General features: G+C 49.2%; 2 protein-coding genes across 13 annotated transcripts in view; both read right to left on the bottom strand.

Annotated features, from left to right (window-relative positions):
- The window catches only part of LOC143358689 (uncharacterized), a 107,218-nt gene that overhangs the window by 59,818 nt on the left and 19,850 nt on the right, over positions 1 to 27,550 (bottom strand). The gene's annotated exons all lie outside the window — the stretch shown is intronic.
- On the bottom strand, positions 149 to 12,740 carry LOC143358822 (uncharacterized). The gene is made up of 4 exons (XM_076796297.1): positions 12,286 to 12,740; positions 1,721 to 2,139; positions 258 to 311; positions 149 to 207 (listed from the first exon to the last, which is right to left on the bottom strand). Exons 2-4 carry the CDS (start codon positions 1,950 to 1,952, stop codon positions 149 to 151), a joined length of 345 nt encoding a protein of 114 aa, XP_076652412.1. The 5' UTR covers positions 1,953 to 2,139; positions 12,286 to 12,740.

Below are 27,550 nucleotides of genomic sequence, written 5' to 3'. Positions count from 1 at the left end.
GTTTACGGCTGTGTGTTCACTAAAGCGCCATTAACGAGAGACTAGGTTACATGAAATGATCGGGGGTGCACCTTACGCTACGTGTACGCTTGGAAGTACGGGGAAACAGGATTAAGCTGTTTACACAACGAAAAAGACTACATCAGTTCTAGAAGAACACAGAATCTAGAGCTTTCTCCTTCGTCTTCGTTAAGGTCTGGGTCAAGTCTACGTCCGAAAAAGGGGTCTATCTAAGGACATCATCAAGGTTCACCTACGTTTACCTATGCGTCTCGCAGTCGCGTTTCTACGAGACCTCCTTCCGTACCGCCCTACAACAAAAAAGATCCTCTTAATAGTCAGCAGCAGCAGCAGCAGCAGCTCGACCGAGTTCCCGAGGGAGCATTAATACGCAAAGCGGGGCGCGTTCGGTTCGAAGAAATCTTAATAACCTTGAAATCAGACACCCTCTCGGGCCGGGCTCTCGAATAATTTCGCGGGCCAAAGACGTGCCCGCGGGTCAAAGACGCTCGGCAATCATGCTGCATATTTCAGGGACGTACCTCGCGAATTCGCCTCGGCGCGGTCCTCTACTTCCGCATTCTCTGCCGCGCGGGAGTTATGAATATAAATTCGTCGACCCGTTTCGAGCCCGCGCGTCCGCTTTCCCTCGATCGCGGCGACGACGGCTGCGAGTAACGATTCAATAAAGAACAGAAAAAAAAAAGGAAGAAAAATATAGCTGTAGACCCCTCGAGGGAATTTCCATGACAAACATCGCAAGCGAGAAACATCCTCTGATAAGCAACGCCGAGGTCCGGCACCGCATCTACAAGTCAAAAGGCGACGGTGTTTGCGCGAACTGGATCGCCGGAGGCTGGCCTAACCCCCCGGGGCAGCAGCTTTCGCGACCAATCCCCGGCGCCGTAACCTTGTTTAGGGTATGCACCGCTCTGCAGTCACGGCCGGACCCCTCCCCCTACCCTCTCGCCGTCAACTCGTTCTTTGTACGACTGTCATGCAAACTAGCCGCTCCGAAGGCGATCCCACGGATACACCGAGACGCCCGACACCCTAGCCTAGCTCCGGGCGGATAATTAGCACCGTGGGGATCTTTGAACCGCGAATCTCAAAGGTTCATTTTGTTTCGCCGGGACCTCGCCTCATTGGCGCGGAGAACTCAATCTCACTTTGACTCGGTGGGGGAATTGAACTTCAGAGATGCTGTACGGGACCTGCGACTGTGTTCAAGGGGGTATTCTGGATAGTCATACTGATTAATAAACAACTTCATTTTTTCCCCTTCCGATCAGCAGAATCGTTGGAACCGTTCACCCATGTCCTTCGAAACGTACTCTATGAAATAATTCATAGCTCGTGTAATTTTGATTGTTTTTACTTGAAAAAAATCACACACCTGCTTCAAGTATGAATAAGTACGTGTGCAAAATTCCAATGCAAAAGGTTCGATAGGTTTCCAGAAGAAATTCCCGAGATTTCGTGGAAAAACGGCCTCGAAAACCAGAATAACCCCTTGAAGGTCGACGGATGATGTAAACAATTTATCGGAGGTGGTTTAAGGTCATGTAGATGTTTTGCAAGAAGAGTTCTTTCATGATATGGGTCACGGTAAGGGGTTGAACACATTATCGATGCATAAGTGTCTTGAGGAAAAATGAATTGTGACCGATAGGAGTGTTTTGATGTTGCGTCAAGTGTTCCATGGGTCTGGTTAGATTACCTGAGATGTCGGAATCGGATCCAGGCGTGGGGCTAGCGTCCACACTGTGACGTGACCCTTGGCAACACTCGCTGCACTTGCTGCACATCGTGTCCGAATCGTAGAGGACCGGTCGACCGGTCTCGAGAAACCACCACCACCACCACACCGGCTCGCTGACGATCGTGGATCGTCGATCACGGTGGTGCACGATCACGTCCGCCACACAGTGCCGCTCCGAGCAATCGATCATCGACGAATCCACGACACCACTGTCACACAGTCACTGTCTACTGATCGTCTCGAACGATTTCCCTCGATCACCAACTGGGCGGCACAATCGGGACACGTGGTCATCTGACTAGGAGGGCGTGGCCATTCAACGCGGGGCGTGGCCATTCAACAGTAGGCGCGACGGTGGAACGGTGGAGGGGCCGTGTCTAACAACCATCCGCCAATTTTTCGATATGTATTCTCAATTTTCAATTCGAGAAAATTGTTACCAGTGATTTACTGTACAAACGACGCTATTGGTATACACTGTATAATATTAACGATCAATATTAATGTACTATTATAATATTTATGTGCGGTATTATGCATTGAATTATACAATATTATAATATATGCGTAACAATTTCGCGAGTCTCTTCGATGTGTTTCGAATTAAATACTAGGGTACGGATTTATTTAACAATTTCTCGCGACACTGTTGCTTTACGAGACCGTACGTCACTCTTTCAGTCTCCGTGATTGTTTAGAGGCGAATAATCAGCGACGGGGATCGGAACAATATTTAAACAACCGTCGGTGCGCTGTTTAAATTTCCATTTATCATTTCACGGGAAACAGTGCCAATCTACGCACGCAGGTGACAACAGTGTACAGGTGTCCTGTACACTTGAAGCCCGTCGGTTCGCGAAATTAATTGGCTGCCTCGTTTAAGCCCGTCCCGATCTCGCCCGTGCCCCCCACCGAACGATTTTCGAAAGAAAACGAGAGAGCGAGCGTTCGGGCGGAGCGGGGCGGGGCGAGGCGGGCGGGGTGGGGAGGCAGCGGGGCGTGTCCTCCCCGCGCCCCGCCCACTGTCGGTCTCGTTAGCTCTGCGGAGAGAGAGACAAAGCCCCGAGATTCGTTCTCGATACCGACGGGGGGGGGGGGGAAAATACATTTTCCAGTTGACCGTAAGCATTAAAAACGACCGGGTCGCTCTACCGATGCAATCGGGTCGAGTTAATTAATACGAAGCGAAAACGGGGGCGGGCGGCAGGGAGTGTGTCAGCGGTCCAGTGAAATCCGAGTTAATCGGGGACCGCCGGTAAAGGAAATTCAGAGAGCCACGCGGAACGGAATGGGAATCGGGAGCAGATGGGCTGTTACGGGCCTTGTAATACGATATGTCGCGGAATTAATCCTCTCGTAGCGCAGCCCGCGGTATAATTGCTGCGTTTTCTTTGTCTTTGGCGAATCCGCTCGGCCAGATGGCCTTTCTCGGACCTGTATTAGCTTCTGCATCCAATTTAAAGACGCGTCTGGCTTCGCTGTAATTAACGTGACAACTTAGAACATTTCCCCCACGATAATTTATTTGCCATTTCTCGATTTTATAGCACAGCCCTGCTTCACAATTTCGAACACCAATATTTTCTGCATATGCATTATTCGGGATGTTAAAAAATTGTTTAAATTTAGAGTGAGAGGTACAATAACGGTTTCTATTCAAATCGAAATGGAAATTTTGGGATTTTCAGAGTGGAGGACTTTTTGAGGACACGTTCCGGGGCTAGCGGACTACGAATTCTACTATTTTCGGGCACCTCGCGTCAAGAGGAGAGACAGAGAGGGAGATTAGTCTCTCTCTCTCTCTCTCTCTCTCTCTCTCTCTCTCTCTCTCCATCTCTCTCGTGGCAATCGATCGCCGAACGCAACGATGCCAATTTCGCAATTACGCGACAGGCATTTTGCGGCCCGGCCACCTACACGCCGAGACTAATGGGGGGTTGGGGATGGTCAGGGGGTTGCTCACGTCATCGCCACCCCTGGGCCACCCCCTTAAACTCGATGGTAATGCGAACCGTGGTATCCGCGAGTACGCACTCGGTGGCGCTGCGTTTCCATGGACCGAAAACTCTCCTTGAAATTGGGTTGGCCACCCCCTGATCGAGCAACCCCTAAACAACGGGGCGAAAACGGTTCGAACGGTTTGTTTAATCTCGTTCGCGAACGGAATCGCGATGGAAACATTTTTTAATAGAAGGATCGAATCACGTTTTACATTTTTTTCCGTCGCTTTTTCGAAATTTTTGTAACAGAGCCCGAATCTTTCGGGTCGCCGAAAACGTTGAAGACTTTAGCGAACAGGTGACGCAATTGTTAGTATTTTTGTTTGAGCTGTTTCTGACAAAATAACGGACCTATTACACGTTTTTTTAACACTCTAATTCGGTGCAATTATTATGATTTTTACAGTAACAGTTCGATTTTCAGTGGCATTCGTGTGTCGTTTCTCATGGATTTTTCGGCGCTCGAAGGCAAAAGAAGGAGAGAGAAAGAGAGAAAGAGAGAGAGAGAGAGAGAGAGAGAGAGAGAGAGAGAGAGAGAGAGAGAGAGAGAGAGAGAGAGAGGTGGTCTGGCAATTTGCGAAATTGCGCAACGAAGCGGGCTCACGTGATCCTTGAGTGGCGATTAAGCCCGAGGCTCGCGACGAAGACGAGAACCGACGCTGTCTGCACGCTCAAGTCAGCGTCTTTTCTTTGTGCGTCCGCATCAGTTGACAAGGAGACACTGTCAAACCAATGTCCCACTTTTGGCAACAAGTTGAATTAACGCGGATCTTGAGAAACTCGACTAACTCAAAGAAAGCGAATTTCGTACCCAACTTTTGCAAGCACACTCTGGAACGAGGCTTTACAAAAATTTGTATTGCATTAATCCCTTGCCGGACCAAGATTTTACGTAGGACCAATTGATCCAACGCCTTCCTCAGGAATGAATAAAAAATATTGACTGAATGTTCAATGTCATCCTTGTGTTTTGAAACACGCATTTACCGGATTTGTTAAAAATTACATTTAGGCTTTCGGAAGCCTACAAAAGTGTAATGCCACCTGAAGAGCCGAGAATTTTCACAGAAATTTTCGACGATGTGTACAAAACGTAAAAATTGTTTGAAAGATTAAATAGAAACCCGGAAACCCCCGTAAGGTCCCAGAAACATTTCGCAAAGTCAAGGCTCAAGTTTGAAGAAGAGAAGTACACTGTTAGGAAACTTTTTAATAGCTTCTATTTAAAACGTAGACGGTTTAATTTTTTTTTCTTCTTCTAAAGAACACCCCCGCATTATAAGTTTTGATGAGAACAGACGAAGAAAAGTTCCTGAAAGTAAAAGTTCAAATAAAGTGGAACTGATTGAACAAATAAAAATCTTCAACTGTGAGATCATCAGGTGTCAGATATCCTACATGAACAAATTCCTCTTTTTAAAAAAACAAAATAATCCATTTGCCTTCTAACCTTTCGCAACCCTCCGGTGATTTATTTCCAGAAAAATTCAGAGATTCGAATACAATTTTTTGAAAATGCAGCATGACTGTTTATTTCGTTCCGCTCGCGTCTGGATTATGCTCGCGAAATTGCGCTGTCGGACTCTATATAGGGTCGCGAAGGGTTAAGGGTGAGTGGGGGTGGCGGGTTCAAGGATCTAGGTGCACGGGAGAGGGGGACAAAGGGGCGGGAGGGGCAGTGGCAAGGGGTCGGGGGGAGAGGGGAAGGCGGTTGGAAAAACTGGCCGAGTTTCTCGACACCGTGGATCGTCGACTCCCTTTTTCCGAGAAACGGAAACGCGATATCCCATTGGTCCGGAGATTAACGGGAGGTCTGCGTCCGCGATGACGTCATCGGGCGAGGTATTGGATTGCCCTAACGCTGCTAGCGCACGACGGTGATAATGATAATGGCGTTTATTACCGGCCCCGGGACCCCGCCCTGCCACATAATTATTTACTTCACGGAGAGAGAGAGAGAGAGAGAGAGAGGGAATCTTCGTTTGTTTTATTAATTAAATCGCTTCACTTTTTCCAATTAACTCGTCCCCGATTTTTCCTCGGTCGCCGTCCCGCGACCTCGTTCCCTTTTTATCCCAAAGCACGGTTTTCTTGTTCCGTTTGCCTTGTACTTTGTGCTGTTTAATCTCCAAACCTTCCTGCTCTTTCGTTTTCTCGTCTCTCTGTTATCTGTTTGGTGTTTGTCGTTGCTTATCGCCGCGTGAACATCTCCGTTGACTCGACTTAAATTTTTGATTTCCCCTCTCCCCCCTCCCCCAATATCGAAGGCAGGGCTGTACCCGTGACCCTGTTGCCATAGCTCGCGGACTGTTGCGCATAAAAATTGCAACAACTTGAATTAGTCACGGCGAGCAACTTAACGGGGCCTGCAAAGTGCACGCTTAATATTAAAGGCCATCTAAGAAGCCACTTTCCGAGACCCTTCGAAAATTGCCCGACAAAGTGCAGCTCGAACGCATATTTATGCGTCCGAGCCTTCGCTTAGTACAATTTTTCAAATAAACCCTCTGGGGAAATAGAAATTTTATTCGAGTGATCAATTCCCATGGGACACCCGGTATATATTGCTTTCAACTCGAGCACCATCTCTCGAAGCCTTTAGAAGCGTTCAACTGTAAGAAAATTGGATACTCGGCAATCGTCTTTACTCGAATCCTGATGGATTTTTATAGGTCACCCGGTGTATTGCTTTTAACTCGAGCACCAACAGTCCACCGTGTCCCTGTCAGAGAGCGTTCAACTGATTCAACAGACCTAATTCTCGGCAGTCGTGCCTATACTTTTAAAGCGTTATCAATTTTTCCGAGACACCCGGTACGTTTGTTCCAGCGGAAAAATCGTCAAGGGAAACGAACGCAATGCTTCTCGATCAACTTCTCCGCGAGATAAAATCTGCGATTTTTACGGAGAATTTCCGACGTGGGATTTCTAGAAATCTGTAATTATAACCGGCTCTCGCTGTAATTATAACCGCGGTATCAATTATTCCGAGGCAGACCGGGGCTATTATTAGCCGAGCCTCGAGAGGGAGATCGCGAAAGGGACTCTTAATATCCGATTACGATAAGCCCGAGTATAGTGCACCGTGGTTACGCGGTCGCGCGTGAAAATATGATCGATGGTACGACGCGACGTGTGCGTCGCCTCGGCACCTGGATCCATTGGCCAGGATCCTCGATCCCGGTGGCCGCGCGTGCCTATCGGACATCGGAAGACACTTTCCTTTAGGACCAGTCACCCCTCGAGGCCGACAAAAGGCCTCCATTGTCCCGGGGTAGTATCGTTTCACCGCTTCGGGGCGGCCACCCCTGTCGCAGACCGTTTAACCCCTCCGAAAACGAGCCTTTTCGACTTCCTATTTCACCGATTGTCTACCCACACCTTCAACTTCTCCGAGACACACGGTAGGATCCACGTCGGGCATTCACACTTCAAGTTCCAACCCTCTCCGAAGGCTCTCGAGTCCGGGAGGATTTCATGCTCCGGGTTCCCTACCCTTCATTCGAATCCCCGCTTGTCGATTTTTATGGGACTGTATTATTTCCGACTCGAGTGATAACAACCCCTCTGAAAAGATTTCATATTCAGCAATTGCTCAAATCTATTCATTTTTCCGTGACACCCGGTACATTTGTCTTTTATGAAAATTATCAAGATGTACGATTTTTATGTAACTTGTGTACACAGCGCTTTATCTCTGGAACGAGCCACTGCTTTTATTTCTTTTCACTCTGAATTTGGAACAGCTCCTGTTTGCACAACTTGGAACGTCCTGTACAAGATTTCAGTGTTTCTTCAATTTTCATGCTACCATTTTTATATATTATTTCTGCATGAGGAATAATCTGTTCTCCATCGGTGGAATTTTTGAAACGCCCTATATAAGAGCAGTAAGAGAATCGTGGCCTCTGAAACGCCCTGTACAAGATTTTAGTGTTTCTTTCATTTTTATGCTACCATTATATTATTTCTGCACGAGGAATAATCTGTTCTCCATCGGTGGAATTTTTGAAACGCCCTATATATTGGCAACAAGAGAATCGTGGCCTCTGAAACGCCCTGTACAAGATTTCAGTGTTTCTTTAATTTTTATGCTACCATTATACTATTTCTGCACGAGGAATAATCTGTTCTCCATCGGTGGAATTTTTGAAACGCCCTATGTATTAGCAGCAAGAGAGTCGCGGCCTTTGAAACACCCTGTACAAGATTTCAGTGTTTCTTTAATTTTTATGCTACCATTATACTATTTCTGCACGAGGAATAATCTGTTCTCCATCGGTGGAATTTTTGAAACGCCCTATATATTAGCAGCAAGAGAGTCAGGGCCTTTGGAACGCCCTGTACAATTTTAAATTTCCCTGTATCGAGCCGGAGGTTCGGAATGTCGTCGAGCGAGCAGGGTGTTTGCAGAATAGTGATTTTTGAGTCTCCGTATACGTGGTCGCGATTGGATCGGGTTTCGGTGGTGCACGCCCCGGATAAGCGGGAATTGATACGAAATGGTCTGATCCGTGGGCAATTAGGTGGCCGGGATCTGTGCGACGGCCCACGCTCGTGTACGTGGCTGTGGGACTTTGGATATAATTGGAGACGGGGCTTAACTTCGTTGCCATCACTCGCGGCGACTCGTGCCAGTTTCCACGTCTTTTCCAGTCTGCTCTGCGAACGCCGCGATTCCGGCTAATCCACGGATTAGCGTCCACCGAACGGCACTAATCCGAGGCTGGATGGGAGACGCTGGTTTGACAATTTATAGGGCCTTTCCGATTTCTTGCCGCTCTCACCTCGGTCTCCGATCCTACCTCTGATCTTCGAGACGCTCCTCGGATTAGCGAGAGGTGAACGAGCAATTTCTGCGGGGCTTAATCCGGGGAATACTGGATTACTGCGAAGCGTACGATTCGAAAGAACAGAACCTTCTAGATCGGTCTGATGTGTACCACGGATTAGCGTGCATCGGATGACAGTATTCTGGAGCACTAATCCGGGGTTGGTCAGAGCCGTAGGAATTTGTTCGGGCTGTTAGATTTCCTGTGACTCGAAGGTAGGTTATTCGATATACTCGGATTAGTGCACACCGAGATGGATCGTCGCGGAGCACTAATCCGGGGACGGTGGAACGAGATCGAAGAAGAAGATGATCCACGCAGCTTTTTTCCACCGTAAAACGATAAAATACGAGGAGAACGAAGTAACGAGTAATTGTTAGGGGGACATGAGGGCCGGCCAGACGAGGGACGAGCGAAGTAAAAGAAAGAGGAGAGAGGAGAGAGAGAGAGAGTGGGAGAGACAGGGGAGAGAGCCGGGCGAGAGGAAAATGAAACGAGACCACTCCGCTTACAGGCTGCCGCCGTTCTTTCTCGTTCGCGACGCTACTATTCTTTTTGTCTTCGCGACGCGCCGTGGCTCTCCACGGGCCCCACGAGTAGTTCAGAAGAGATCGTTAACGACGCTGAATGCACGGGACGAGCAAGACGCTAGCTCGAACGTAGGACCAACAACCGGAGGCGTCGTGCGAGCACAATCAATTAGAAATTCCGATTCGACCCGGCCGAACAATTGTCCTCGCTCTAGTCGTTAGCCGGCTGAACAATGCCGCCCCGGATTAGTGTAAACGCCGGATTACCGTCGCGTCTCAAATTGGTCGAGCCAGCGTCGAAAGAGTTCAGTCCCCGGATTATTGCACTATCGTGTCTTGGTATGATGCGAGAGGAAACCTGTCCCCGGATTAGTGCACTATTCTTTGGAGGGTTATATCGTTTACTTGGATGACGCGAGTGAAACACTGTACCCGGATTGTTGAGATAACGGAACAATATCGTGATCCAGATGACCCCGGATTAGTGCACTACTCGTGAAATGTCGTGTCTTAACGATTGAGAGAGGGAAGTTGTCCACGGATTAGCGACGGAAGAAGATCCCGCTGCAGGTGCACTAATGCGGGGTGCGTGTGGGACGTGGGATTAATGATTCCTCGAACCGCGCGAGCCAGCGACACGATGCCACGAGAGCTTTCATTTCCGCCCCCTTTGGCAAGCGTGTCGATCGCGACGCGCTAGACGCCCGGCGTCGCTACCGCGAGCTCTTTTTTTTATACGGCGAAGCCCGACCCGTGCCTTCGAAAAGCGTTCCTTTTTGTCATCTCCCGTGTACTTTGCCGTTGCGAGCGAGCGTACAGGCGCGGCGCGGCGCGTCGCGACGCGGACGAGCTTGTGAGTCGCGTTGAGTCGGTTCCCTTTCCGACTGAAATCTGAATCGCGGCTCGCGACGCTCTTTAAACGCGACGGCGCGCCCCGCGCGACTCATTCTACCGTGGAACCGGGACGCGACGACGGAAGGAACGAGTTCCCGGTAATTAACGACCTTCGAAATCACGGAGCAGTATTTTGTTTTTGTTTTTTTCGTGCCCTTACGCTCTTGTCCGCGATAACGGGAACCTTCGTCCAAATTTTTATCAAATCATTCTACTGAGAATTTAATCGGAAAATCCTGTTCCAGTAGAATTTCCTTGTCGGAGGTGCGGTGCGGTTGAACGGGGTTTGAGAAGGTTTGCGATAGGTTTGACATTGATTTCAAGTTTCAGTATGGGTTCGAGCAACGTGTGATTGCTTTGTGGTTTGAGATCTGGACCGATTTGAGTATGTTTTCAGTCGGGGTTGAACGATGTTTGACTCAACAAGTTGAAGTACGTCACTGTCTCGGTTGAGCCATGTTTGAGCAGATTCTGCGGAAGTTGAAGTTGAGTCAGTGGCTCAAGTTTGAATTGGAATCCAGTATGAGCGCGATTTTCACCCGGGCTGCACGAAGATTGACCATGTTTGAACGATGTTTGACCAAGTTTGAACGACGTTTGGCCAAGTTTGAGCCAGTTTCCCGTTCCCACGGGCCCCACCCCAGTTCAAGCGAGTTCTCCCGACGCTGCTGGCTGGTGGTGACGCAAAGTCAAAGTTCGCCTCGAGCCGACTATTCCCCATCGGGACGGCAATTAGCCGGCGGTGCACGCCTAACCGCGGTTCATAGGCCGACGTGGCGCGTTAGTCTCGCCCCCATTCCTCGTGTCGGCGTTCTTTTTTTAATCGGCGGGATCGACCGTGTATGCGGGGGACTTTTGGAGCGTGAAGGAACAAGCGCGAGAGTCTGCACGGCTCGCATCCGCCCGAACGCGCATTCCACGGGTCAAGGACACTCGTCGATACAGCTCGGTCTCTCCCAATGATCAACCCGCTTATTTTTACGCGGTGATCGTCGTTCGGGCGGGGCTCGCGAAAAGATCGCAGCCCCGTATCCTCTAAATAGCATGATCGTTCAGCTTGAGAGCGGATCGAACGCGACTCAACGGTGAGCAGCAACAGCCCGTGTCTGTCCCGAGTCGGTTGAAGAGCGGAGGACCGTTCACCGACAGATACGCCCATTCGTCGGGTCAAGGACGCCGGTTCCCGCCATTTAGCCTCGTCTCACTGCCCACAATTTCGCAAAATTTTATGGATCCTCTTTTCCCAGCGTACTTGGACCATCAAATGTTGTTGGTCCTGTACAACAAGGAAGGTGTTTCTTCGAGCACAATGCAGAAGAGGGATGTTCGTTTCAAAAGAAGACACAAGCAGGAGCGTCGACTTGGAACCGAGCACAGATCCCCGTTTCCGGACGCCAGCGCGGCGCAAACGGGAATCCGCCGGGGTTTCGCCAGGATGAATTGCTACCAGACTGCGGATGCTTATGCAAATCCAGTTTTATGGTTCGAGCACACTCGCGCGGATCCTAGACCTTCGCGGTTTGGCAGAAAACTGGCAGCCAAGTTGGGATTGTTGGCCGAACTTTGGATGAATGCTTTTGAATTTTATAATGCGGATTAGACGCGGATTTCGGGGGCTTTTGGTTCAGGCTTTCGCACAGCCTAAGCTAACTGCTACGATCCCCACTTTAAAGATTAGCTCTGGACCTAGCTCAAGATAGATGGTGACTAAGTAGAACAAATTTTGGACCGGTAGCACGAGCTTACAACAGCTTGTACAATGATCAAATTAATAGTTATCTGAACGGTCTATCCCCAGTTCGGTCTAGGTCCTCAAAATCCCAATCCACCTGCTACCAAAACCGCTTTTTAGTCACTTCAGATCCAATCCAGATGGTGCCCCAATCAATTTACAAAACTCGCGGACCATCAGCGGAAGCTCCGAAAGCCAGCGAACTCCTCAAACAACATTACCTCGCCTCCTATCTCATTAACTCCCCGGTGACCCTAACTCAATCTACACCGTCGACCAGCTTAGAAAAACTTTGGACCATTAGCCCGAGGTTCGAAAGTACTCGGCACTGCTCAAGCTTCATCCAAACCCGATCCGCTAAGCTAGGTCTTCCAAATCCCTTTCCCCGGAGCTTCTGGACGGGGACTCTTTCGCCGCGATTCCCGAAAGCGGGCACACTGTTGCTCTGGATCCCAGCATTAGGATCCAGGAACCACAAAAGATCTGGCCCCCCTCTCTCTGCATGTATGTATGTGTATGTCTCGCACCGTTCCACCTTGAATCGCTAATCGTGTGGTACTCTATCGATTGTGGGTCTCGAAGCAGATATCCCTAGTCTTCGAAGTGTGCACTCGCGATCGCGGGCGGGACCGAGTTGCGCAACGCATAGCGTCCGGATCACTGGGGTCCTCGGAACCCGTTCCGAACCTGTTCGGAACGCGAGGCGAGACGGTTCGAGCGGATCCCGAGGCGCGATCGGGTTCAGCCTCCCTCGCAATGACGATCGAAGGGACCAGACTGCCGCGAGATACGGAGCCGACTGACGACTCGGCGTCCGCATGCACACTGACACCCGACGCTCCTCCCTCGACGCTTGCACCGCGAGCCCTCCTCATGCCTCACCCCTACCCACCATCTTTGTCCCCCCCCCCCTCTTGTGTGCCCTCTCACTCCCGCGCACGCTGCACGCCCTTCTTCCATCCTCTTCCACAGCGTCATCGCTCCGCTACGTTCCTGCTACCAGCATCGCCCACGTCTCCCCCAGCATCTTTACTATCGCGGAATAGCATCCCTCTCTTCGAGAGGAATAATGTTATTTGGAGCTGATCTTGCTAGTTTTCTCGGTTGAACTGCAGTCATTTTTGGATTTTCGGAGGAATTTGGTGAACACTCGTTGGGATCTTTGGTCCAAATCCAGACTGGTTCGGTATGATCCAGGTTGGACCCTGGTTAGACATGGTCCGAATTCAGATTGAAGCAGGTCTCAAATCCCAGGTTGCAAATCCCAATCGACCCTGGTTAGGGCCCATCCAAATCTGTAGACTCATCAACACTCCTCTCCTCACTGAATCCCTAGATGGGAGACCGTTCTAATAGACCCTGTTTAAGTACTATCCAAATTTGAATAGACTCTGGCTAGGTTTGATCCAATCGCTAACGGATTCTTCAAAGTGGATCCTAGTTAGGCCTGAATCCAATCCAAATAAACCGTGTTTGGGTTCCATCCGAATCTGTGCAGACTGTGGATCGGAGTGTCCACAATGTTATTATTTCATTGGTTCGGGCTCTCCAAAATCCAGTTGAGGTATCAGCTAGGTTTAATCGCGTCTGCCTTAGGAAGACCCATACCACTAATTGCCCTCTCAGACCTAGCCGAGGGATTGGTGCAACACCAGAATCAAATAAATCGGACTAGGACCATGATCCCATAAAACGATCAAACATATCAATACCCCAGCTGTACCCTGTCTACTACTTGATCCCCGTGCAATCCCCTCGAAATCTTATTGATTCCTCTGGAATCTGGTCTCCATACACAATTTCAATCCACCTTGCCTGTAACATATTACACCCACTCGGGCGCTGGGCTCGCGGCTGGCAGAGATATTCATCCTACGAAATTTTCTACGATCGGGTAAACGGATCGGGTCGTTTCCTCTGCAAAACGGAAGAATGGTAAGAGAGCGCGGGGGGGGGGGGGGGGAGTTTGAAGGGAAGAAGGAGAGCTGGGCTTGCGCAGACGGTCTCCCGTTTTCTCGGCGTTCGTCGGCGAAATCCCCTTCGCTTGGCACGCATCTGCGTAGTCTCTCTCTCTCTCTCTCTCTCTCTCTCTCTCTCTCTCTCTCTCTCTCTCTCTCCCCGCGGCAATTGACGTTAACTGCGTCGCAATTGAATCATCTTCGTGGTAACTTCGAGCGGAAGCTCGTTCATCGGTCGTTTCGAGGGTCGCGCCCGGGAGCGTAGACGATCGGTTCCTCGTCCTTTGTCCCCGTCGGACGGCTCCGCCTTCGATTCACGCTTTCTGCCGTTGCCCCTCCGTGCGACGCCATTGTCCTGCTCTACTCTCTCTCTCTCTTTCACTCTCCGATTCCCCCTTTGCATCTCTCCATTCCTCTCGGGACACGCGAAATTCGACGCGGAGCGGAAGCGAGGATTTGTTTCCTCTCCTCTTGTTTCAGAGATTACCGTTCCCTTCGAAAGCCGTGTCGCCCTCGCTCGCTTCTGACCGTGCTCGAGCGCGAAACAACGTTTTCTAGTCCAAACGACATCCGAAACTTATCCTCCCCGCTGTTCCCCTCCCTGGAAACTTCCCTTTCGCCTGTGAAACTCGCTCGAATCCGCACCGATACGCTCGAACACGCTGCTGAATGGGTCCAACGGTTGCGGAAAACTTGTCCGAACTTTTTTCTCCGAAAATTCAAAACAGGAATCTCGTCGGAAAAATATTTTCCGTCTTTCGGCTTCGTCGTTTCGCAAAATGGCCGTCTGACATCGTAAAATATGCACACCGCCGCGCGTACGTCTGTCCACTGGTGAAATACGATCACGTGGCAACGCCGCCATTTTGAGGGAGAGAAAATTTTTTCTCACTGTTCGTAACCTACATAGTAAACGAGAAGTTCTACAGTTCACTTAGAGTGTCCTCGGGAAAAGTCTAACATCTCGTCGAACCAATACGCCGGGAATCGTCAAAGCGAGTTACCATTTTTAATTAAGAAAATATTTGACGTTCAATATTCGAGCTCGTCTATCCTGGCTGTTTACAGTTCTGCGCACCTGCTTCCTACGTCTTTTCAGTCTGTCAATCGATTCCCTGTGATCCGATCTCGTCGAACCAATACGCTTGGACATTTGCAAGCGGATTACCATTTTCAACAAAGAAAATACTGGATGTTTAACACGTCAGAGGGTCTATCATAGCTTTCTACGCTCTTGTGCGCCCACTTCTCGTGTCTTTTTAGTTCCTGACTCGATTGCCTGCGATTAACGTTTCATCGATTTCGCCGAACCAATACACCTGGACGTTTCAAAGCGAATTACCATAATTCGTTTAGGAAATGGTTAACGTCTTCCGTTTGTGATCGACTGTTTTCACTGTTGGCGCTCTGCTGTACCTACCCTCCGCATTTTCCGGTTTCCCGATCAATTACTTTGGACGCTGGGCTGATTAACATTAGATCGAATTGTCGGACCAATACACCTGGGCCGTTTCGAGATCGCCTGCCGCTGAAACACGACACGGCAATTTTCTTTTACGGTGGTTGCTCGCTGGCCCAGGTCGGTTGTTTACGGGCCCGTTGTACCAATTTCCGCGCGAAAAACGTCACCCCTCCCCCCCCCCCCCTCTACGCAAGATCATCCAATTGGAAGGAGTTTCACGGAAGTCTGCGGCGTCCCACGACCACCAGACACTCGAACCCGCAGCCACTATTTTATTTCGCGTCCGCCAGCCTCTATCTCTCTATCTGCGAGGCTCGTTGCTGAGGCGAGGCACGTCGGAGATCATATTCTCGAAGGACTCCGGCTCGAACGGGGTCAAAGGACTGAAAAGAGCCAGACTACCATCGCGAGCAGCACGCTTGGCGACGGTCCAACCTACGGCTAGCTGGCTCGCAAGACTTCCGCGGATCATCCGGATACGATGACAGTCATCATTCCTCTTCCTGTTTCTCGGTGTCGTCTTCAGAACGAATTCCTAGAATGATTCCCCGCTCAAAGGGACATCTTCACAGGGTTTTTCTTGATCGGTCACAGCTGATCTTCGGGAATTCGGGACTGGGAAAGTGTCCCTGACATGGTTCAATGACTTGACTTGACTCATCAGCATTCTTTGTGAGAGGCAATCATCAACAAAAAGGGACTTCAAGGTAGTATTAGGTCAGGCTTAGGTCGTTGAATTTGATTTTATTAATCCGTAAAATTCAGGACGGTGTTGCGTCTGAGTTTAAAGGTCATGTCAGGCGTTAGGTCTGGGTCACGTCTGAGTTGGAACGTTAGCACTTTGCCACGACTCTGGGTTAGGTCTAAATTATGTATAAATTAGAATCCAGCTCGAAGAGCGCTTTAGTCACCGACGTTGTCTCTTCTCGCAGCATAATGTAGCACTCCTCAAACTCCATAATGCAGTTAGGACCTTGACGAAGAAAGACCAGCGCGTGTTGTGTCTGTGTTATATTTGGGTCAGGATGTTAGAGCTAAATTAGCCCCAATCTCGTACGTCAGAACAGAATTGGGTTTACCCGTTCTCCGTAACGGCCTGTCAACGTTTCAGATACAACAGGAGGGGTTAGGTCCAGGGGGTTAGGTTTACTTATTCCGCGAGGCGGCCTGTCAATGTTTCGTTAAGCTATCAAGCGGCGGAGGAAGGCCGGAGATAAGAGAGGAAGCTGGTACGAGAGAGAGAGAGAGAGAGAGAGAGAGAGAGAGAGAGAGAGAGGAGAGGCAAGTAAGGAGAATTCGCGAGAGAGCGCCGGCTGAGGGTGTAACCCGGTCGATAAACCGGGGTGGGTGCGGTCCTTCCTCATCTCTGCTACCACACAGCCCCGACCCCGACCTCGGTTTGACCCCTCAACCCCGCTAGAGTCGCCGACCCGCCCCTCGTCACCCCCTGCCCTAAACGCGATAACCTAGTGAGGAACGCGTTCACGCATCGGCCGCGAATTCACCCCATTTCGAGAATACGGATTCTGGGGATGACGGCTGGCTCGGATGCTTTGCATCCTGCATCCATCAGCGTATCCAAAGCCACAGGAAAAGAAGAATAGTCAGGCTAATCCGTGGCCCACGAAATGTCGCTAGTGTATTTCTCCGGTCAGTCTCCAACCGAGTGAAAAATTCGTTCCGGTCAGCTATGGACTTCCCCCACGTAAATAATTATAATTACGACCTTTTCGAATGAACTTTGGCGATATCGTCATTCTACAGTTCACGCCGCACAATACGGTGCGATAAAACGTTCAAACTGTCTATCTGTTCATTTATTACAGCCAGAAATGTAAACTCAAAACGGAACGAATTTTCTGTTCACCCTTCACCGGAGTACACAGTCCGTTCCGGTTCGAGTAAAAACGCAATTTAAGAAAAAAGGTGTACGTATGTTTCCAAGCGCGCAGAGTCTATCTACAGAGTCAATCCAAAGCAGCGTTAACAGAATTAGGTTAATGATAATTGTTTGAAAGTGGGTGCTACTGTCTGGCGACGCGTGTGAACTTTCCACTCGACCTCCTCGTCTGTCCACGGCTGTCTGACTCTACTGCCAAGTAGAAGCAACGGTGAATGCGCGGACACAGAGCGTTGCCCGTCGAATCGTGGTTTTTCGGGATGGGAAGCCGAAGAGAGGGGGTGACGCGGGGTCTCTCGCATTCCTGACGGGGGTTTTTCGCGCGGGTTACGCCCCCTGTCCTTTTTCGTTCGGCGTTGTTCACCAGCTGGATGCAATAAATAAGGCGTGCATGTAGGTCGAGCCGTGCCCTTTCGGTGAGCGCGCGAGCGCGGCACGGAGCGGGGGAAAACGAGGAGAGAAAAGAAAAGCTTGGTGCCTCCTGCTGCTGCTGCTGCACTGCGCGAGACTCGTTAGAAAGGAAAACAACGGCCGCCGGTGCGCGCCGCTTTTACTTGCGATCACAGGTCGGCGCTTACGCGCATTATAAATACATGGCCGTGGTGCTTTTTCGAGCGATCGATCGATTCGCCGCCGGAAAAACGAGAAGGAAAGCACCACACCGCCGACCACCCTCTGTTCTGTCTCCGATCCTCCACCCCCGCCCCTCCCCTCGTTTGTTTGTCTCCCCGGTCGCATATTTCAACCGGGTATTCTTGTCAATTATGAACCGGATCGTTTGTCCGACGCGCCTCCGTCCTCGAATATAAATTCAACGTCGCTTTGGCGGGACACCAATTTCTCGTTTCCGCAAGCGCGACGATCAAGTGCGAACGATCTTTTTCTTTTTTTTTTTTGCGCGCGGGGAACACCAACGGAAATTGTTTTTCAGTATTAACGAGGTCAGGCTGGTGTTGGCGAATCATTATCGTGGAACAGGAGACTCTGGGATTCCGGCAAATTTCGGACTGAATCGCACCGGAATTCGCGCTGATTGGGACACAATTGGGATGTGGATTTCGGTGGGATTACGTGTAGTTATGTCTCACAATTTCGATCCTAAGTGGATCTCATTGGAGCTTAGGCGAGAGGTCTGAGTTAAGTCTGATTGAGGCCTGGATCACGTCTCGATGAACTCTGACTGAGATCACGGGTGGATTTGATCGAGATCTGATGGGGACCAAGACTGTGTTGGATTCACGTCAAAATGTCGCCTCAGACTGCATGAAGTTTGAAGGTGGTCCAGGTGTGTCGGAACGAGGGCAGAAGTAACTCTGATCGAGGTGTCAGGAAAGTTCAAACAAGGTCTGATTGTTGGTACAATTTCGGTTGCAACTATGTCTATGTCTGGTATGGGTCCCGATGAGAAGTTGGGATCGGGTTTGGTCGAGGTCCACAAATTGTGTACAGTGTCAAAAAATGTTGACAGTGTCATATCGAGGCCTGAAAATTTTGTAGAGTGCCAGACTGAGATTTAGAACAATTTTGAATTAAACAATTTTGACAATTGGACATTTCAAATGGTACCTCCTGATTGTCCGATGGAGGTCTGGGAAAATTGTAACGAATGTCTGATTGGGATCAGGACGGGTTCAGTTACGCTTGACCGAGACCTAAGAGGTCAAGGTGAATTACAATCATCCCGAAATCACCAGTTTTTAATTAAATCTGATTGGGGTCTAATCGCTGTTTGGTTTCGGTCGTCCGTTAAACCTGATTCTGCACAGATTACGGAACCTGAATTTTCGGAATTAATTAAATGTTCCGAGTCAATAATATACTGGTTTTAATTAAAATCCTGCTTAATTTCGACACGTATATGCCGCGCGCCCACGGTAACGAATTTTATCCTGTGTACGTTCCAGTGTAGATCGCTTTTGAACAAACTGGATCGTTCAAATGAACAATACAATATTATCGCCGGGATGTGTACATTAATTAACGACATAATTTATTGCCTCTGTTAACAATTCACGTTCGTGGGAACACCGGTAAACCAACACCGGACAACACAATCGAATCAGTGCACGAGTAGCATCAACTTCATTAGACTTTCGCTAATATTTCTATACATAAATGTACTTCAAAATTTGTTAAGGGTTGCTACCCTATGGTCTTGACACTTCTCGGTTTAATCACCGTCAAAATTTCTCTGTCAGAGTCTCACTTTCGGAGAGCGAGAGAGTTTTTATTTCCCGAACAATTAATCTGAAGTTGTCACCCCCGTTAGGCTAGTTTTCGGATGTTCGGTTTTGATGGTCATCTGCCGCACCTGCCGAAGGTCGACCAGGGAGGTCGGACGTCAAAGGGAACGTGGAAAACAGCCGCCGTGGGTAAATATCGCAAAGCGGAATGATTTATTTGCAAACAGTGTTAGCAAGGGGTTGAAGAGGGTTGGAACCGGGGGATTGGAGAGGGTTACCGGTTCGCGGGACACTCGACCTATTTCCCTCGAATAACTAGGCTTTATGGCGCCCTCGAGGTGGGTCGTGAAATATCAAAGACACCGGAGGAACGAGCAGGAGAGGTCGAGAATGTTACCTGTTCGACTATCGATCGGAATTTCCGCGAGCGGAAGATGTGTATACCAAAAATTACGATCTCGCCCCGGGGCTGGGTCAAAGGTCTCTGCCGGTTCTCGGAAAAAGCTACAACAACCACTCCTGACGGCGAACGCTAAAATTCTCTCTCGCCCTTCCTCCCTCGGCTCGTCAATCCACGGAAATAATTAATTTGACTAATTGCGACACGCATCTTTCAGTCTCCGAGAGACAGAGGGCCAAGTGCTTGCTAATGCGATTAGGCGAGTCTGTCTGCTCATGATCCACTGTTTCCACTCGTAACTAGCAAAGACAACACCGCGCTGTCTCTTAATTAGTCCAAGTAGAAACAGTCGACAGTAGTCAGACAACGAGACAAGACTTCTAGGAGTTGACAAACTCGATATTCCGCCGAAACTTCGAACCGGAAATTTATCCCGGGCGTTTTCACAGTAGAACAAATGCCTATTGATCTTTTTCCTGAACCCTATGCACCGGGTGTTCCAAAATTTAGATCCAACCTCAGACTCTTCCATCAATTCTAGGAGATTATTAGAACTATTATCAGAATTATTTCATGAAGGTACTGAAGGAACATTGACAGAAGGGAAGAAGCCAGCAATTCAATATACCGGGTGTCCTAGAATCCACTGATCAGACATTACAATTTTTCTAGAAATTTCCTGAGATATAGACGGTATTTTCTAAAGCAACTGAACAACAATTAGGATCAAGGAAATACACAGCCATTCTACATACAGGGTGTCCTAGAATCCACTGATCAGACATTACAATTTTTCTAGAAATTTCCTCAGATATAGACGATATTTCCTGAAGCAACTGAACAACAATTAGGATCAAGGAAATAGACACCAATTCTATATACAGGGTGTCCAAAAAATCATCGATCATAAATTAGATTTTTGTCAATTATAGATTGTTAATTCCATTTTCTGAAACAACTAATCAAGAACGAGGACACTATGCAGGGTGGCCCATAAGCCAATCTCCTCCGAAGTGATCGAATAACAGCGGAGGGCGATAAAACGAATGTGCAACGCCGATTAAACGGTCCCGATCATGATGGTAATTGCGACGTTTCATGACGGTTATCCGAAGACATCGAATTTTATCGGTTCTGCTCCTCCGGGAGAGACGGACGCTCGTGACCCAGTTCGAGGGCCACGGGGTTCGATCGTAACCGTCAGGAGAGCCGTCGTCGCGACGACGATTCGCGTCGCGAGACGAGCGAACGTCCCGCGTTGAAACGCGCTGACCCAATTGCAACGATGACGACGTCGACGACGACGATGATGGAAACCTTAGGGAACCCGGTGTATGTATATATATAGAGGGAGAGAGAGAGATGGAGGGAACTCGCCGAAAGAAACGGCCGCCCAAGGCGGGCACGAACCGATCCGATAAATTGCGTTTGTGTCCTGCAACGGGCAACGCATCGACCGTCCAATTTATGTTCGGTAGCCGCAGGCCGGCCGGCGCCAACGCCGCCGCCTCCATTTTCCATCGATAATTACCGCGAGTTCGAGGGGAGACCAACGAAACTCCGGATATTTATCGGACGTTTTCCTCGCGGAGAGTCTTTTAACGATCCCCGGATACTAATTCATAGACCGACCCCCCTGTGGATTGTGTCGTGATTAATTGAACTGATATCCTAGCTCGATTTCCGCCGGAATAGAAATTGGTACGGGTCCAGTCCGATTTGTTCACTGGATCCGGTCAGTGTTCATTCAGAATTAACCGTTAGCACTTACCGGTCAGTGTTAATTCAGAATTAACCCTTAACACTCGAATGTAAGGCACCACTAAACATTGCTGCATCATTACTCAAAATATTTTTTAGATTACACGCATATAGTACTGCACGAGTAAATTGCACCATTTTCGTATGTATAACATGACAATATATATATAGAAGGGAAATATTCTAGATCGGAAGAGATGTTTCGTTTTCGGGTTAAAATAGCTTCGAGCGCGAAGGGTTAAGTCAGCTGGTGCTAATTCTGGGTTACGTTCGAATTAGTCGAGGGACAATCCTGGTGCAATTTTGGGTTCAACTAATTGCAGATAATTCTCTTGTTGTGCTAATTAGGGTTAGTGTTAGTGTCTCCTCTGATTCCAGTACTAGCTAGAATTAGACCTGGTGCAATTTAATTAGAATCTCGGACGTTTTGTCTTCGTAACGAATCCCAGACTCGGGTGCAATTTCCATCGAAATAAAAATGATCAGCACTGGGATCCAATTTCCGCCTAATTTTTAACTTGCTCTTGAGTTAACCCTACAGGCTAATATCGGGCTTCAGCAATCCCGAATTCGTTCTGTCAATTGCACCTAGAAAACTCCGAAGGCTCTACCGTGTATAGAGTAGTAAGCTAATTTCTCATCTGAAGGGGAGTGCGGAGCATGGCAACCGAACGATGAATTTTTCAGAGTGGATTCGAGTCGGTATCGGGACGAGGCAGCGTCGCATCGACTGACGGGGACGTCGTCGGGGGCGTCGAATCGACGGAGTCACGGGAGTCCAAGTTCGCGCTCGCGCGATAACTGGGTCACCAGGATGCGAACCGCCCCGACCTACGCTACAAATGGCCGTTCACCCAGGGAACGGCGGGAGGACGCAGAAGTGCATCCGTTCCGGCTGCCGCTCGTAAAACGAACGCCCGACGACGACGTCGTCGTAATTTCCTACGGTAAAATGCAACGGGCCTAAGCGAGCCCGCCGCGAGTGCCCGGGCCTCGGAACAACCCGAGTAACTCTTCTTCTTCTTCTTCTTTTACCATCTCCTCTTTTTTCTCCTCGGGCTCGTCCTTTTTCTCAAGGATTAAAGAATCAGGGTAACCAGGCACCGACGACTAACGAGAAGATTATCTCGTTGGTTGCCCGCGAAACAAACCCTGTCCTCTCAAAGGAATTCTCTCCTTCCTCTTCTTTACTCTGCTTCCTCTTCGAACGAGTTTCTCTCCTCTCCTCTCGCCTCTCTCTCTCTCTCTCTTTTTGCTACGGTTCGTCTACTTCGTCTTGCGCGACCTCCGACCCCACATTTTACCCCGAATACGTAACGAACGATTAAGTGCAGGTAAACTCGCTAACGGCGGGAAAGGGTGCTCGTGGTCGACGCCTTCGGAACAACGCAACTTCCGGTTCCGGGGTCCCGGAACCACGCCTCTTTGCGATCCACCGTCGCATCGCGACCGAATCAAATCTTTCGGTTCAGGAACCGATTTTTTTTCGAATTTTATTGGAGGGAAAATATTGAATTTGAGAGCACAGTGGCCTGCATAAATACTCCGAGCGGAATTTATCGAATTGTATTGGTTTTCATGTACAGGCTGTTTCAAATTTGGCAGGAAAATGTGTTAGACTGTGTTGGTTAGATATCATATCTTTTCTGGGATCTTGGAGAATTAATTGCAGTTTCGTAGCATTTCGAATTGTTGAAGTTTCTCGAGGTTCGCGACCCACTTTTGGAACATCCTGTAGTCTGAGGAGAGTTTTCGGATCGAGATAGTATCTCGAGGACGTTGGATATAATTTCGAACCGTTCTCAGTGCTTTAATAGACGTTCAGATCCTCGAGACTGCGTCTTCCGCTTCAAAATGTTCTCCAGCTGCTACAGGATGTTCCGGAACAGTCGTTTCGTCTAGTAATTCATAGATAACGCTTCCTGGGTTCATTCTGGAACACTGTATTCATGCATCGTTGTCATTAAAGCAAACTACAATGTCTAGTCGCGTGGAAAAGCGGTTGTCGACTGCAAAATTAATTTCACCTGTAGAGATCTACGAGTTTCACATCTCGTGCATTAAAGCAATACAAATCAACGGTATAGCGCTGTCTGAAGCAAAGCTTTAAATCTCGGGTTTCGAGTGACCCGGTCACAGGCGGAACTACAATCCAACGGAAATTAAGTTCTCGTTTCTCTTGAGCTCCCAAACGAACTTGTGACAAGTGTGTCGACTACTAAGAAATTCAGCAGAACGAATTTACAAGGTCTGTGAACCATATTGGGGTCCTGGCTGACCCGACTACCGGCAGATCTACCTCTTACGACGAAACAAACCTCTGCAGAACCGAACCTACCCAAACCTCGTAAGTATTCAAAGCTGTTGGGAGTATAATCTAGAGAATCCACTCGGGTCACAAGTGACCCGGTCACAGGTGTAACTTGAATCAACGAGGAAACCAATTCTAATTTTCATTCCAGGTTAAAGTGGACCTTGTTAAAGCAAGAAACGCAAAAAAATTGATCGCTGAGCGGAAATTTTCCACGCTAGAGGACCTTATAGCACGAAAAGAAGCTGAAGGGATCCCGGATCCGACGGAATCCGACCAATTCGAAACCAGACAAGCAGTCCTCGACCCAGCGTCACAGAAGAGCGACCGATCGACGTGGCATCGAATGGGACATCTCGGTACATATTTCCTCCTCGCGGAGTCAGACTGTGGAAAAAGGTGTCCACGAGTAGTTGTCCGATCGGTCGATAAAGGCGACCGCGAACGAACGAACGAACAAGCCCCGTTTCGAACCGCAATAATCCCTCGATCGTTATCGCTGAAAACTCGTTCATCATCCACTACTTTCTCTCCCTTTCTCTCTCACTCAGTCTCTATCTCTCTCGCTTTCAAGCTTACCGTCCAACGACACGCAATGTCTCCAGGCGAATATTCGCATCCTGTCCGTGAACCTGGCGCCTAATCAGCAGAGGGCAGCGGCAAACAATCGAGCCGGCACTCGTGCTGGATCGTGCTGATAGTCGATCACTGATCACACCTCACTGTCATCACCCATCGGGACAGAAGATTGTCGGTCTCATAGCCTTGGCTCCCGGAGGACTACGGGGGTTATGGGTGTCCTACAAGCTGGTGTCTAGCTTCGAGACAGATCGAGGATCCTCTGCCTAGAGCGTTCCGTGGCAGCTGTCATCTCGTTTGACGGGATCGTTTCGCGTTTTCGGACTGTTTGGCGATCTAGTTTCGATCGGACGGCGCGACTCGCAGGTTAGCAGATCAGATCGGTCGGCCGGTTAGGGGATCGGCGAGCGGCCCCATCGATCGTGCGAGGCTCCCGCGAGCCGATCGCGTCACCGCACACACCCGGTTTACACGGGCCGATGCCGAGAGAGCCGAGAGAGCCGAAGGGATATGAGAAGGGAAGAGAAGAGAGGCGAGAACTGGCGCGTCACGGAAGAGAACGACGCTGGCCGCCGAGGATTCGGCCTGGCAGAGGTGCAAAGAAGAAGGGGGCGGGGGCGGTTCGGCAACCTGCGCGCGGCGCAAGCGTCGAGGAACCGTGTGACAGGGTGTAGCCGACGCCAACCGCTCTCTCCTGCACCCTCTCCGCTTGCTGCAACTGCTGCTCGCTGCTGCTCGCTGCTGCCCACCTGCACCCTGAGGATGCTGCAACCGAACCGAGATCGCAGCGTGGCTACCTTGTCCGCGACGCTGCGACAAAACTGTGACACAACTAGCCCCCCTCTGTCTTTGGTAATTAGCAATTGATTGTCGGTTGTTTGATACACCTAGGATTCGAAGGGTTGAAGGGTTGGAGATGTTTGAGGTGGTGTAACTTTTTGAAAAATAATCGGAGGAGAGCGTTCGTGCGCTCGTTTTGAAAGGTGAAGTCTTCACTTTCAGAATCTCTAAGGTATTTCTTCCGGAAAAATTTGTATCCTAAGTTACGGTAGAAAAGTAAAAATGGTAATTTTCAGGATTTGTTTAGATTCAATCGCTTCCACGGAGAGGAAAAAATTTTGCTCGCGACTGAAACCACAGTGTTCTTAAAGATTGAAGTCTGCGCTTTGCACAGAGACCAAAAACGTGGATCTACGATTTTTCGTTGCCGTTTTATGGCACTTTGAACGCGAAGTGTGCCAGCGTGCCCTGACTTGTTGAAATGAGGAAGGGAAGCTGGTGTAGTTGAACTTTTTAAAAGTTGTTTGAAATCAGTTCCGCAGAGAAATCTGAACACGTTAGACTTGCAGCAACGTTCCAATTATGCCGGCACTTAAAAGCAAGCACGTACAGGACATAATGGCTCGTGCGTAGCACCTGTTTCGAATCGAACATAACGAGGAGCAGTTGGTAATTAATCTTGGGGGCCACGAAAGCAAATTTTCGCTCGCGGTAGCATCGATACGAACATGGCGAATTGGAACGGGCCAAGTAGCGATTAGGACGAAGAGTAACGATGACGATGACGCAACATTCCCGATTGCCATGGGACCGACGCTCGCTGGCATCGTCAGCTCTTTCCTTAATGCCCTGAATTTCTGTTTCCGTCGCATCTACCGCGCAAACTGTACCTCCAATTCATCACCAATTACACACGTACACCGACATCCTCAAATGTTACTTAATTGGCAAAATTTCTTCCATAGATAAATAGTCACCCAGGCCTAAATTTTAAAATCTGCCAGGTCCACTTCTTTGAAATTGTAATTTCTGTAGGAAAATTAATAAAAAGTTCTGGTCAGCTACTTTTCTGATCAGCTAATTTTCTTTGTTATTGTCTGAGGAATTCTGTCCAAAAAACAGCTGAAATACTGCGTGGATGCGAAGAAGAGATGAGCGAGGAGGATCGTCGCGAGTCCCATTCTTTTCCACTCAGCGCGAAACCACGTTACTTACGGCACGACCCAATAATATTACGGCGGAGGGGGCTGGGGGGCAAAGAAGAACGGTTTTTCGTGGGAAATGAGAAGCGCCGGGGAAATATCCCGGATAAAAGGAAACGCCGGAACAAGATCCATCGCGCGCGCGGGGTCGGCCACGGTTCGTCGGCCGCTTTGTTCGATTATCAATTCCGCGGAAACGTTTTCCCCGGCCGTTGTCGCGGGCGCGCGAAAAACGTGCTCCTCCTCTCTCTCTCTCTCTCTCTTCTCGCTCGAGATATCGCCCGGAGAATCCTCGAATCTTTCGAGCGCGTTGCCAAAAATCTGCGCGGAAAGAGAGCGAAAAGAACGAGGCAGGGAGAAGAAAGAACAAAAAGTGGAAAACCGAGAGAGAGAGAGAGAGAGAGAGAGAGAGAGAGGGAGAGAAAAAATCCGACGGAAAAAGGGGAGAGTGCGAGAGAAAAAGGAGAGAAAGAAAGAAACGGAGGGAGAAAAGCAGAAACGGGGTCAGCGTGGAAGGAAGAGGAGGGGAGGAAGCGGTGGGAAAGAGAGGTTCGATCCCGTTTCTGATTTTTAATTAACTCGGACGGTGCCGGGAATTCCGTAAAAAGACCGGGCGCCTCGCGATTCGGCCTTGCGTCCATCGAGAATCGATGCGACCGCTTTGTCGCGGCGAGCTGAGACGCTTTTTCACAGGTGACAGACGAAAAATTGCGCGATTTTAACCCCCACGCCGCGCCGCGCCGCTGCTAGACGAGGACGGGACGCTGCAGGCCTTCCGTTCGATCGATCCTAGGGACATATTTCGAACGCGGCGCGGCAAAGAAATCAGGCGAACCGCCGCGAAAATGTTTTTCCCCGCGCTCGACAGTTTGTCTTGTTTGTAAATACGGCGGCCGGTGTGTTTGCAGTTTGACTTCCGGTCGAGGAAATATTTGCCTCGTACCACCGGTCGATCGAACGGTTCCGGTGGACACGACGATTTTGAAGAGACCTGGATTCACCTGGATTCTGGACGCTAGGGACTTTTTCGTTCGATAATATCCCTAGATCCAGTGACCTGTAGATCCACTCTTTACTGCATTTCAATTGTAAGTTTATCTAGATTTATTTCCCCAGTTCTATTTCAACATGTCCCTAGATTTGCATAGATTCGCTAGACACGCTGTGTCAATTTGGTAGAACTGTATTTGGAATTTTCCCTAGGTTTAGTCATACAAAAGTCTCTCAATGATTTGTTACCAGCTTTGTGAAACTATGTCCCAAA

The sequence above is a fragment of the Halictus rubicundus genome, chromosome 11, assembly GCF_050948215.1.
Source record: "Halictus rubicundus isolate RS-2024b chromosome 11, iyHalRubi1_principal, whole genome shotgun sequence".
Classification (NCBI taxonomy): domain Eukaryota; kingdom Metazoa; phylum Arthropoda; class Insecta; order Hymenoptera; family Halictidae; genus Halictus; species Halictus rubicundus.
This window is presented reverse-complemented; position numbering and strand designations above follow the sequence as displayed.

Excerpts from the sequence above, each read along its gene's own strand:
- LOC143358822 (XM_076796297.1), bottom strand. The coding sequence starts at position 1,952 with ATGATCGATTGCTCGGAGCGGCACTGTGTGGCGGACGTGATCGTGCAC. Across the intron at positions 312-1,720 it reads ATCCGATTCCGACATCTCAG|GGCGGTACGGAAGGAGGTCT; the intron begins GTAATCTAACCA and ends TTTTTGTTGTAG. Across the intron at positions 208-257 it reads TGCGAGACGCATAGGTAAAC|ACTTGACCCAGACCTTAACG; the intron begins GTAGGTGAACCT and ends TTTCGGACGTAG.